Source organism: Castor canadensis, chromosome 4 (assembly GCF_047511655.1).
Source record: "Castor canadensis chromosome 4, mCasCan1.hap1v2, whole genome shotgun sequence".
NCBI lineage: Eukaryota > Metazoa > Chordata > Mammalia > Rodentia > Castoridae > Castor > Castor canadensis.
Window position 1 is genome coordinate 156236628 of NC_133389.1, and position 13416 is coordinate 156250043.

At 37.1% G+C, this 13416-nt stretch overlaps 1 protein-coding gene across 1 annotated transcript in view; it reads right to left on the bottom strand.

Annotated features, from left to right (window-relative positions):
• Dytn (dystrotelin) overlaps nt 1-13416 on the bottom strand; it is a 58897-nt gene that overhangs the window by 26068 nt on the left and 19413 nt on the right. The window contains 2 exon segments of the mRNA XM_074069556.1: nt 8638-8789; nt 10252-10357. Coding sequence (XP_073925657.1) covers nt 8638-8789; nt 10252-10357 — 258 coding nt within the window.

Below are 13416 nucleotides of genomic sequence, written 5' to 3' on the forward strand. Positions count from 1 at the left end.
CTAAAGTCCTTGATTGTAATTGGAGTGTCAAACATGACCATAGGATGGGTTTTTCAGAAAGGAGTCAGTCAAGGGTTTTATATAAATGACAACAAAGAAACACACTCAGAAGGCTCTAGACATGGTTCTCTGTACCTAAAGTGTGCCTGTTTTGGTTGCTATTGCTAACAGTCTCTCTCTTTCATATTGTACACCACACACATCCCTCCCTCCTCTCTGGCTCATCCACCATCCTCGGATAGCTAGGAGTCTTGTGTGTCATTCTTCCACAGTACAGGGGAATGTAGCAGAGCATTATCAGATACCCAGTTATTTTCTTACTCTGCTTTTATGTTTTAAGAAGAAATTTTTATGGAGTGTTTCTAGTAAGCAGAATTCATCTGATAGAATTATTTCTAGCATCTGGAAGCCCACTACTTTCCAAGCAAATATCCACTATTAACAAACAGTTCAGATAATCTGAGCAATAATTTCTCTCAAATGACCTGAAATCTACCTTTCTAAATTTTCATTCTTTTAATATGTATTTCTGCTTTCTGTAGCTAAGCAGTTTGAATCTCATTTTCAACAAGAGCCCAACTGCTCCCAAGAAAGTGAATTATGCACAGTGCAGTGAAATATGACTTCCCCTGATGAGTCCCTAGTACATTGTAGAGTAATAAATAGGTCACCAACAACTGAATCACCCTCTTTCAATATATAATCAGACTGTGCTGCTTTTTAAATAATCAGTGATGTAATGCTGTTATGAACTTGCATTTAACTGTATGTCTCAGTTCTTTCACACTGTTTGCTGTAAATCTGGGTCTACTGCTATAGGCTTCTGTTTAATACCTTAGAATTTGGTCCTTATTAATTGCTCTATTGTTCTAGACTATTATATCTTAATGATTGAAAATTGTTATAAAGCTTATAAACTATGCTTTTACTATCATATCACACACATTTGAGAGGCATGCCATCTATAATTTTATACAAATCACTGATAAAATGATGGTGCAAACATGAACAAAAATGGACCAACCTTACACCTAGGCATGCTTATAGTGATAAATACTTTATTAGGCTACCAAAGATGTATATAGCAGATGTAGATTATACAAAAAAGGAATAATTTAGCTTTAAAGAATTAGTTTTAAAAATTATTTTAGAATTTAAGTTTTAAAAGAACTAAGCTTCAAAATTTCCTTTTTATTTCTACATGTTAACTTTTAAAATTGCCTTTTCATGCCACTTTCTCTGATTTTATTTCCATTTTTTTAATTCCATGAAAAAGATTAAAATTACTTAATATTTCAGTTACTTTCATACTTTTTATTAAGCTTTTATGAGTTATCACAGAATTTAAAAACATCTCTTTTTTTCATACATTTAGATTATAAATAATATCTCATCACAGATAGAGTCATTAATTTATTGAGCATCCATTAGCTATTAATTTTGTGCCTGAAAATAAGGGGTAATTTCTTGTTGAGGAATCAGGGATTCTGTATTCTAAAAGAATGGCAACAGGTGACAGAAAATGAAATAATGATTTCCTTTTTGATGGTGGACAGTTTCCAGTCAACTTAGTAAACCTAGTAAAAGATGTTGTTGGAGAAAGTGTGCTGATTTCTTTAGAAACAGGCAGGACACACACAAGACATACATAAGGACCCACACTTCACTGAAAATGCTTAAACAGCCTTTGAGGAATAAATTCAGGTAATCAAAAATAAAAGCTTGCTACCACAAGCTGGGTGAATTTTTATTATGCCTAACTACTCAAATAGATTCCAACGACTCTTTTACCTTCATATCAGAATGACAGGACTTCTCTGCTTAAAGAATTTGTTTCAAATTAAGACTGGGATTGATGGCTCATGACTATAAACCAAGCTACTTAGGCAGAAATTAGGAGGATTGTGGTTCAAGGTCAGCCTGAGCAAAAAAGTTAGCAAGACCCGAATCTCAACCAGCAAGCCACACATGATGATGCGTGCTGGTGATCCCAGCTGTATGGGAGGCAAAGGTAGGAGAATCTCAGTCTAAGGTTTGCCCTAGGCAAAAATATGAGACGTTATCTGAAAAATAACTAAAGCCAAAAAAAAAAAAAAAAAGGTGATGGTGGTCAGGGAGTTTGAGGCATGGCTCAAGTGGTAGAGTGCCTGTCTAGCATGTGTGAGGCCCTAAGTTTAAATCCCAGTACTACCAAAAAATTGTTTCCAATTAAATAAAAGGAGCAAAGTAAAATCCTTGTACAGAATTTTTCTATAGAAGCTAAGGGAGCCCTGCTGATTTGTCTCAGCTGGCAGCATTTCTGCATCACACATGGTCCTTACCTTCTTTCCCTGTGCAGAGCATTAATGGATTCACGAGTTCTCCACAGTTCCTTCTTAATGCCAACTGTGGTCTACAGAAGCAAGAAATAGGGGAAATGAAGTTTTGGTTTGAACTTAACCCACGTCCCTAAAACTCCACTATAAGAACATGATAGTGATTTTTTAATTAAAATACAGTCTATTTCCAAAACCAGCTGATGTTTGGGTTTATGGTCATGAACATGACAAACATATCGACACACTCAAGTATAGTCACACATCTAATGTACACAAGAGTCGCCTGGGTATGTATGCATCTCCAGTCATATTGTAAACATGAAATATGCATCACTTTTTACATGTCAATCATACCTCCATAAAGTGGTTTAAAATAAAGGATGAACTTGCTCTGCAATATGTGAATAGATATTATAATGCTAGAATAATTCAAATAACTTTTTTTTTGGCGGTACTAGGGTTTGAAGTCAGGGCCTTGTGTTTGCTAGGCGGGTGCTCTACCACTTGAGCCACTCTGCCAGTTCTCAAATAATGAGTTCTTATGTAAAAATTTAAAAAAGCAACTGAATTGAATAGAAAGCTCTAAAATAGTGAACATTTTAGTACATAGTAAAGGAACCAAGATACACATATAGAGAAAGAAAACAGTTAAGTAAAACAGAAGCAGGAAATTATCATCACCTCTTATCATGCATCAAAATAAAAGTCAGATTTAAACGTTAAATGTTAAGACAAAACATGTTAAAATAAAATACAGCTAAAGAGTTTTTTTGATTTCTTCATGGAGAACTTTTTATTAAACATAAAACTGTAAGAAATTACAAAGGAAAAGGTGGATAGTGTTTTATAAGAATTGAAAACATCCCATATACTGAGACATGTTTTGAATAAGACTAAAAGGAAATAACTAGGAAGAAAGGAAGGAAGGAAGGAAGGAAGGAAGGAAGGAAGGAAGGAAGGAAGGAAGGAAGGAAGGAAGGAAAGAAGGAAGGAAGAAAGGAAGGAAGGAAGGAAGGAAGGATTGGAGATAGAATGTTGCTTAAGAAATATGTTCCTAGATGTTTTTGGACTCACCTGGTGATGTGGGGTGTTGTCATCTACTTGTGGAACCCAAGATATTCCCTGGTGCACATGTTTGGAGGCCTCTCTGGCTCCTGTCCCCACTGACCCAGCTGGCATTGCATACACTGGTACTTTAGAACTATTGTGCTGAATGGAGAGCCTGTTAGAAAGTACAGTTTTATAAGTTGGAGTGGTTTTTCATGATCAGTTATGCATTGAGGAAAGTCTTTTTCAAAAATGTTAAATACCCCCAAAAAGCAGTAAAGTAACCCAACATTTCCCTCTGTTCTTTTCCACACATATTAGCCAATAGCAGGAAGGAAAATTACATTTCCCTTCTCCACGACAATCCAGATATGTGAATGCAAAGGAATTCAGGAATGACAGCAGAGGATCTCCCAGGTCATCTTGTTCAGGTCATATACTAGGGATTCTAAGTAGACATGTGTGTTTATCATCTGAAAGAACACAGACCAGTTGAAGGTCAGGCATATTTGACTTTGTACAATTCCATTTAGCTTTATTCCTTAATTTAAAAAGAAATTTTAAAGTATCTGATCATCTTGAGTTACTGCAGTTAAAAGAAAAAGAAGAAAACAACAAAAAGCAGAGAACTCACTGCTCACAGAGACTTTATATCTAACAAACAGATAAATATAAAATTACTTTTGACATTTTGTAATGATGTCTAAAAGACACAATGACAGCCACTGGGAAAGAAGAGATTATTCTAACATTTTCTGAGGATGTACTCTATTCCTACCCCATCTGAGATCATTCTAATGTTTGGGATTGTTCTACTTTGTCTTCTTTTGGGCTGCTATGAAAAAATACCATAGGCTGTGTGGCTTAAATAACACATTTATCATATTACAGCTCTAGAGACTGAGAGTCTGAGATGAGGGTGCCAGTGTGGTCTCTCACACACATTTTATTTAGTCCTACAAACATTTCTAAACATCAAAACATATACTAAATTTGTTTTTTAAACAAAGATGGAATAACTCCCTACATATCGTTCACCACTTGCTTTGTTTCTCCCTGGATGTGATGATATCAGCTCTGGTATAACAGCTAGGAGCTAAAACTCGTTCTTTTAGGCAGGTTTATTAGATACTGATATATCGTATCATACGCATTTCACCATCTTTCTGTCAGGGAACCCTGAGATTGTTTCTGTTTTATTTCCCTGACTGTCAATGCAGCACTAAACATTCTTGTCTACTATATAGCGTGCTTTCATTCCTATATGGTAGTTTCATTGCTATAGAGTAAAGTTCCATTTGGCCAAATCTTGCATTTCTTTTATTGCTTCATAGATACTAGTCTTCTAAAGCAAATTCTCCATATTGCATCTCGCCTCCATCTCACCAAATCATTAATTTCTCTCATTATAAATTCACTTCTTTCAAAAACATGAATTTGTTATTTTCTTCATCATAACTAAACACTCTCTTAACCTTAGTCTCCCTACCACTTATACTTTCCCCCCCCCTCTATAGTCAGAAATTCTGGAATTTTCTTACTTGGTATTTTCAATTTCTCAGTTCGTATTCTTTCTTTAACCCTCTCTAGTCTGACTATTTCTGGTACCAGTGTCTTACGATGTTCTTTTCAAGGTCATCTATGACCTCATTGTTAAATCAGAAGACCAAGTCTACCTTGTCTAGCAGTAGCCTTTCACATAGCAGGCGTCCAGGCCCTCTTCCTTGAACACTTTCTTCACCTATTTTCCAAGAATCTTCACTTTCTTGGCTTTTCTCCCACCTCAATCACCATTCTTTCTCAGTCTCTTGTTGGTTCTTCCTCCTCTCCTTTACTTTGTAACATAGAATGTTGCAGGGCTCAGCTTCTGATCATCCTCTTTTCTTTATTCATATTCTCTTTGCTGATCTCACTCACTTTTAGATCTCATGGCTCTAAAAACCACAGACATGCCAACAGTTGCCAAATTTACATCTACAGCACATACATTTTCTCCAAATTCCAGACATGAATAGCCAACTGCCTACTCAACATCTCCACATGGATGCCCTAGTTGTCATGTGTCCCAAACAGAACTCCTGATCTTCCCTCCCAAACCTGCTCTATATACACATTATCTCATTAAGGCACATCATAGATTTCTTGTGAGTAGGAGCACTGGACAGGACTATGGCATGACACTTGAGGGTCCTTTCCAACAGTGACACCACCTACAAAAGGCACAAAATTGTGAGCAACATGGCCTAGAATAGACTGTGTGAAGGACATTTGTTTGCAGTATGAGAACTGAAACAACAAGGCAGAACACCTGCAGTTCAATCCCAACTGAAAATGTATGTGTTGGCAACTTGAATGTTTTTCCTTTCTGCAGATGTCTGTAAATACAGCATAGTGCCTTCAATATTAATTATGAATTATAAATAAAATTTTGAAAGTAGGTGAATTTGTCAATAGTGAATCTGTGAATAAAAATAATAAAAAAAATAATAACTGTATTATTTTTGGGAACATGACATAGTTATGCTAGGGTCATCCCCTTTAGGTATTCGGTATTTCTCCTTTTGTTCAAGTCCTATTTTCTGTACTCAATGGAATGTTATTATTTTATTTATATGAGTTTTATTTTTCATTAAATTTTTTCCTATTTTCTTTTTAAAACAAAATTTATATTAATTATAGATAAGGTTTTGATAAAAATTCTAGCTAGTTGTTGCTAGTTGAGTGACAAACTATGAATTTTGTGGATATTTATTTATGCTCCACCATCATTCAAAGCCTATTAATTCTAGTAGTTTTTGCTAGAGTGACTTGGGGTTTCTTGGGGATTCACAATTATATTAGCTGAAGATGGAAGTAATTTTGTCTGTTCTTTTTCAACATTTTAATTTTCCTTTCTATTACATTTGCAAGAACATTCCCAAATATTCAATAACAGTAGTGATATTTGTCACATAGCTTTCAATTATGTTCTTGCAAATAAAAGCATTACTCTCAGTATGAACAATTATATAGAAATTAAATCTATATCAAAAGGGAGGAAGGTTTTTACCAGGCAGATCATTTGCTGAATCACTGAATAAATTCAGTATTATCACTTGGCAATAACCATAAACCTCTTAGAAGATGGTCAGTGCTAATGTGCCCATTTAATAGGTATCAAAGATGAGTTTTTTCCTATTATCACATGGTGAAGTGGGAATAGTCTGCATTCATTTTTCCTAGATCAGTCACCAATCAGAATCTCAGGACTCATCAAAATCCAGGGTAATTTGAAAATTATCACACACTGTTATCTTGGGGAAGCAACCCTATCTTGTTTGAGGAAGACAGAATATAGCACAGTGAAACTTAAATAGTCTTTAGTGTTACATAGCCTTTGCAATTCTCTATTTTTTTTGTTTTGTTTCATCTTCACAAATACTACTCAGAGTATGAAGGAAAAGTTATCTCTGTTGTTTGGTAAAGTAAATGAGTCATAGCAAAGAAAATTGACCCTTCCTTGCCCCACAGTTACTTTACTTGACTCAGGACAAGGCTTCTGTGTCTGTCTCTGTTCCAGGCTCAATTAAACTTTACCACCTGTTCCAACTCTGGGTTCCATCTCTCCTTCTGACTCTCTTTCATGCTCCATTCTGAAAGAAATTGTGATCCAACTTATCTATTGTACATGCATCCATTTTACTATTCATCCATCTGTCCATCTACCCATATCCAACAATCAGCATCTACCATATTCAGATGCCAGTATAAATTCTGGTAATACAACTGGAATCAATGAAAGATTCTTTCCATCACAAAGCATACATTAACAGTGCAGGATACAGTAGTAAACAAATAAATTAAATAATAAGATCTATAAAATGTCTGACAGCAAACAAGGGCCAGGCATGGTCACTCACACCAGTAATCCTGCTACTTGGGAGGCAGAGATTGGGAGGATCACAGTTCAAGGCCAGCCCAGGCAAAAAACTAGGGAGACCTCATCTTGACCAATAAAAGCTGGTTGCTGTGGTGTGTGCCTGTTATCCTGGCTATGTGGTGAACATAAATAAGAGAATGGAGGTCCAGACTGGCCAGGCATAAACACAAGACCCTATTCAAAAAATGCCTAAAGCAGAAAGAGCTGGAGCATGACTCAAGCTAGAGCACCTGGCTAGCAAGCATGAGGCCCTGGCTTCAAATCCCAGTACCACCAAAATATAAAATAAGGGAGGATGACTGATAGTGACAGAGTGAAGACAGGGGCTGAAATGGTAAATGGTCATAAGAAAAAAGATTAAGGAAGAGATGACATCTGAGCAAAAACCTTTGATGGGTTGTTAGGTGAAGTATCAAACCATGTAGGAAGGGGGCATAAGGGTACCAATGCCCAGATGTGCCCAGGAGCAGAAAGGCGAGGTATATGGCTGAAGTGGAACAAGTCAGAGCAGGTGGGGAATGGAATTTTTAGAACCAGGAGAAAAGCAGTTGGGAGAGCTTTGGCTTCCTTTGATGGTGGGAAGCCAGCAGAAGGTTTGTGAGAGTGACACGAAAGGACCACCCTGCCTGTGGCACTAGAAATAGATGTGGAGAGCCCAGTGAGTTTATCTTAGCAAAATAATAAAAATGTGGGAAGATGCGTATAGAGGGATGTTAGCTACAGAATTATGGAGGAGGGGGAATTTGGAAATAAACACTTTCAGTGATAAGAGATTACTTACGATTTATTACATTTCCTTTTAAAGATGTGAATAAGGTTGATAAAAATGATGATTTGGAAGCTAATCACATGGGCACAGTCTTCATTTAATGTAGGTGAAAAGAAAAATGAAAAACTGTATCGGAATGGTAGCAGAATGCCTGTTTTACTAACATTACAATGTAAAAGCACTTATCTGTGAGTGGTGGGATACAATATGTCTTTTTTATTTTTAAAGAGTAAACTATAAACTTTTAATTCATTTTTCAAAAGCAAAACAGCAAAAACTGGGACTATAAAACAAAGTTATCCCAATTGTCCAAGGATTGTCTGTCTCTTTCTGATGCCTTCCTTCAGTTGCAGTAATTACTTTAAATGGTTGAATAGTCACTAAAAGGTGTTCTTGCCTCTTAGTTCTACTATAAAAGTAAAGACCATTCATTTCTAGAGGGAAAGGTTCCTTAATCTTTCCTTCTACCACCTTCCTTCTTTAGCATTAGACAACCTGCTGCCCTGTCCTATGCTGGCCGCGGAACCCAACACCTAGGTCCTCTGTGCTGCCAATCTGAGGGACTGTCACTCATAGACACTCACCTGGCCTGCACATGGTTAGCCATGACTTTTGGATTCACCTGGCCCAACAGCCACTGCCTTCTCATAGCTTCATTTCTCCTAAGGCACCCCCGGAGCAGGTTGTTTCTGAGGGTTCTGAGGAGGAGTTTTGTATTTTCCTTTGCTGACAACTGCTGGAATGGCCAAGGTTATAAAAGACATCACATGGTTCTAAACATGGTTTTCTTTCCTTGCTTCGGTAGACTGTCCACCACGAAAGCTTTTGGAATTATTTCTCTTACTTTTATTTATTAAGATTATTTACTTAGGAATATAATCTTAGTTCTTTACTCTGAAATTTTCTTCCCTTTTCTCTCTATAGAAACCCACACACAAATCTCCAAGTTGAATGCAGCAACTCCCTGAATAACTCCTCTTCCTTAGGGTAACCCAGTAAGTAATTGGCAATTCTAAAGCTAGAGGAGAGAATGAAAGGAGTAAGTCTATGTTTGTTAAAGGAAGTGTGATTCCTTTGCAAGTTGGATAACATGTGAATTTAACTCCACAAAAAACATCACAGATTTAATTCTGTGTCCAATTTCAGTGGATTCGTGGGCCACTTGAAATTCATCCATCTTCCCGACCTTGAGAACTTCTACCAAAAAGAAGGAATAGGATGTTTGATTAAAGGCTGTTCAGCCCTTGAAATTTAAAGTGTAATAAAAAAGGTGGTCACACGGTGTCACTGTAACATCATCCAAACCCTAGCTTTTCAAGACCCAGAAGATCACAGGCCAATGAGCGTGGACCACAGAGTTAATGCAGGTTACCAAGGAAATGCTCTCTGGAACTTATTTGACAAGATCCAGGCACTTGCCTTTTGTGGACCATTCATGTTAAAGATAGGAGGGGAAATTCTCCTTGGCAAAGGCAACCAATCAACATCCATCATCACTTGGTGCTGGGTGTTTAAGAGGGATGCTATTTACATGGAGAAACTGAGTCACAGGAAATTAGTGATGGAAAGATAAATGTTTTTTCTGGGAAAAAATAGGCTGCTTTCTGCTTAAAATGTACCATTATATTTCCCCTTCTTAGAAAGAACTAAATTTACTTGCGGGTTCTACTAACTTTCTTCCAAAATGAAGCATTAGCCACTCTTCCAGGAAAAACCTAGATAATAATCTTTCTTTTTCTTTTTTTTCTAAAGAAAAAAATACTTGAAACTTAGGGTTCAGGGGAAGACATGTTAAAAAAGAAAAAAATCATCCAAAAATATAACAACTGTAAGTTGTATTACATCATTTTTGCCAAATCAGAGCCTTTTAATTTTCCATCCATACCAATTTCTGATGCCTCTCTTGATTAACTTTCACAGATATTTTCTAGCTCATTAGAGGGGATCAATGGTCAGGTTGGACTCTATTTAACATTTTCTTGTCCTCAAATGCTTTTATTAGAATCTGCAATGTAAAGAAAGCACATTTGCATTGAAAGGTATTTAAGGCTGAGTTGTCAATTCTTTGTCTTAAATATTTTAAGATATGATAGAAGAAGAATCTGTGGTTTATTGGAAGTAAGGTTTTTTGATGGCTGTATCTTATAAGGACTTGAAAAATAAATACTTCAGTATGTTGTATTAGACATTATCTGAACACAGTGTTCGACGTCAGGATGTAGCTTCTGGTGGGACTTGCTGTGAAGACCAGATATGAAACACCCTTGGCAAATGTCAAAGTTTAGGCACTTGAGACAGCGGTATCTGTCAATTAAAATGGAAAAGCACTGTACATTGTTACCAGTAGGGAATCAAATAAATAACATTCAGGCAGAGAAAGAGCATCCCAAAACATACAGGAGATGTCTGAGCTAGCTAATGAGTATAAGGTTTCTATCAAAGTTGATAGGGATGTTAGATGACTCCAATTTCTTATTTAATCAAAGAAATTTTCTTTTAATAGTATTTTATAAGGCATTATGTCAATATGGTTTTTATCCAACATACTATGCTATAAAAGTCTGATTTACCTTCCCTGCCCCAACCCCAATACCAAGTGCCTTCTATAGGCTGGGCACTGTGTGCCACAAGCTGTAGAGAACCCTTAAGTCTGCAGCCATATTTTGTGTAACTGAACAATGCACTCTCATAGTGCGAGTTTATTTCCTAACTCCATACAGCTGTAGTGGGCTTGCCTAGGACCATATGCTAACTCTGTCCTTAAATTTGTTCCTCTGTCCTCTGACACCATGTACAGATGTTGTTTGTTGTTGGTGCTTTTACCAAATAGAGAACCAAGGACTTCCCCCAATCTTGTCTTAACCTTACATGGTTCTTCAGAGCATAAATGTATCATGTCCCTCTAGAATTTAATTCTCTGATTAGGGACATTCTTTGGTCCTTGTGCCTTTTCTTTCTTTAGAAGGCTCAGTTTTTGCCCTTTTTCTGCTGCCTTCAGATCTGTGGATGCTTCCATTCTCCAGTGGCTTTATTAATCTCTCTAAATCTAAAGCCATTACTGGGAGTGTTTGGGAGCCAAAAACTGAAATTTAAGGTAAGGATTGTAAAGTGTACAAACTTTTTTTTTTCTTGAAAGTACAGGGGTTTGAACTCAGAGCCTTGTGCTTGTTAGGCAGGTGCTCTACCACTTGAGGGGCCTCCAGTCCTTATTGCTTTAGGTTATTTTTCAGATAGAGTATTTTTCATTTTTGGCTAGGTCAACCTCAGACTGTGATCCTTCTATGTGTGCTTCTTGTGTAGTTGGCATGAGGCACTGTGCCCTGACCAAACAACTTTTAATAGACTCCGACAGCTGGAGGTAAAAGACCTCTAAAAACCGTTGATACCCCCTCCTTTTTTTTTTTTAACCTTGCCTTGGATGTCTGGGAAGAAAGTTAGTTCACATGGAAGTATTTCTAAGAGGAAGCTTAATCTATTTTTAACCGATAAGGACATATTCTAAAACTCAAAGTATGGCACTTTTTTGTGTATTGTGGTACTGGGGTTTGAACTTGCTAGGCAGGCACTCTACCACTTGAGCCATGCAGCCACATTTTTCTTTGAATGTTTTTTCAAATAGGGTCTCATTTTTATGCCCAGGCCAGCCTGGACTGTGATCTTTGTATTTTAGCTTTCTGTTAGCTGGGATGACAGACATGTGCCATGTCTGTCATGTGCTCTACTTCTTTTCATTGAGATGTGGGTCTTTCTAACTGTTAGCCTGGGCTGGCCTCAAATCCACAATCCTCTTGATCTCTGTCTCTAAAATAGCAAGGATTATAGGCACTAGCCACTATGCCCAGCCAAAGAATGTCATTTCTTGTTCTGTGTTTTGTTCTTTTCTTGGATGATCTGAGCAAGTCACTTAAAATCTTTGATATTCAATTTTTGCCATCTATAAATTAGGAATACTAACACCTGATTTATGTCATACATAATGATTTTGAAAAAATATTTTAAGGTAAAAGTTGTGTTTTATATAATTGCAAAATTAATTCTATACCTGGCTCAGTCTAAGAATTATACAAAAACTTTTTTTTCAAAAACAACTTTTAATATTGCTTGTTGATTAAGTGATTATGACATGTATGTAACATGGTAAATGACATTCCTGTGCCTCCAGTGTCCAATATAAGAAGAGTATTTTTCACTGTACTATGGATATTTCTCTGGTCCTGCTTGCTTGGCTTCAAACAGTCCTGCCTGTTGATATATTTTATCATCTCAAGTTCAGTTATGTGTAAAGAGCTTTTTTATGAGCCACATTTCCCTGTGTCCTCCAAATTCCCTGCAAACTCAATTCATTTTCTCAGCAAAATTAAGACTTCATATCCAGGCTTTTTATGGGCAGAGCAGTTTATTTTACAACTGTGGGAACAGTGTTTAATTTCTAAGCTAGTTAAGGTTGGGAAATATGGGAAGGGAAGTGAAATAAAGTGAGCAAGAGCCAAGCCTCCAGACCCCTGCCCACCTGGGCACCTCAGGTATGAGCTTCACTCCTACCTCTTCTCCATTCCTGTGTTCACCCATCACAAATAATGGGCCGTCTGTGCCTGCTCTAGAACTTTTAGTTTCCTTCTCTCCTTCCCAAACCTGTAATAATAACAACTCTAATTTTACATCCTCATTGTTTAGTTTTTGGGAGACCTACATCAACCATTCTCTAAGATGGGAGTTTGCCTGTCATCCTGAAAGCTGTTGTAAGGTCTGAATCACTCAGCCCTAAACCTAGCTGCCCTTGTCTCTCGGCAGGCCATGTGGCTCTCACAAATGCACGTTTTTCCTTTGAGTCCCATCCCTTGTTTCCAGTTGTCTACACAGGGAGGCAGCATAGCGCCACAGTTGCAAGGCAGGGACTCTGGCTTCAGAATGCAGCCTTTGCCACTTGCTAACCACGTCAATTTAACGTTTCTGCAAATTGGAGACAGTAATGCAACCTTTTCAAAAGGCATGTAACATGTTTGAAATGAAATAATTCATGTGAACTGCTCACTCTAGTCTAGCATTTGCTTAACAGTTAACAAACATAAGCTGTTCTTATTACAGGTGGCCTCCAAAGTGTGTAAGTAAAAGTGTAATTTTTTTTGAAACAAGAGATCATTTTTCCCTTTAGAGGAATAAGAATGTTTAGTAGTCAGTGTATAAATTAGTAGAAGAGTTTAACATTCCACGAATTATAGGAGATGACATAAACTTATTTTTGGCTAGGATGCCTCAGACAGGGAATTGTTGAGCTGAAAAAGTCAACTGAGTTCCAGATATGTGAGAAGAATCTAGAGAGATGTGGCTCCTCTGTTAGAGGAATATTTCTGTCTGTGAAATAC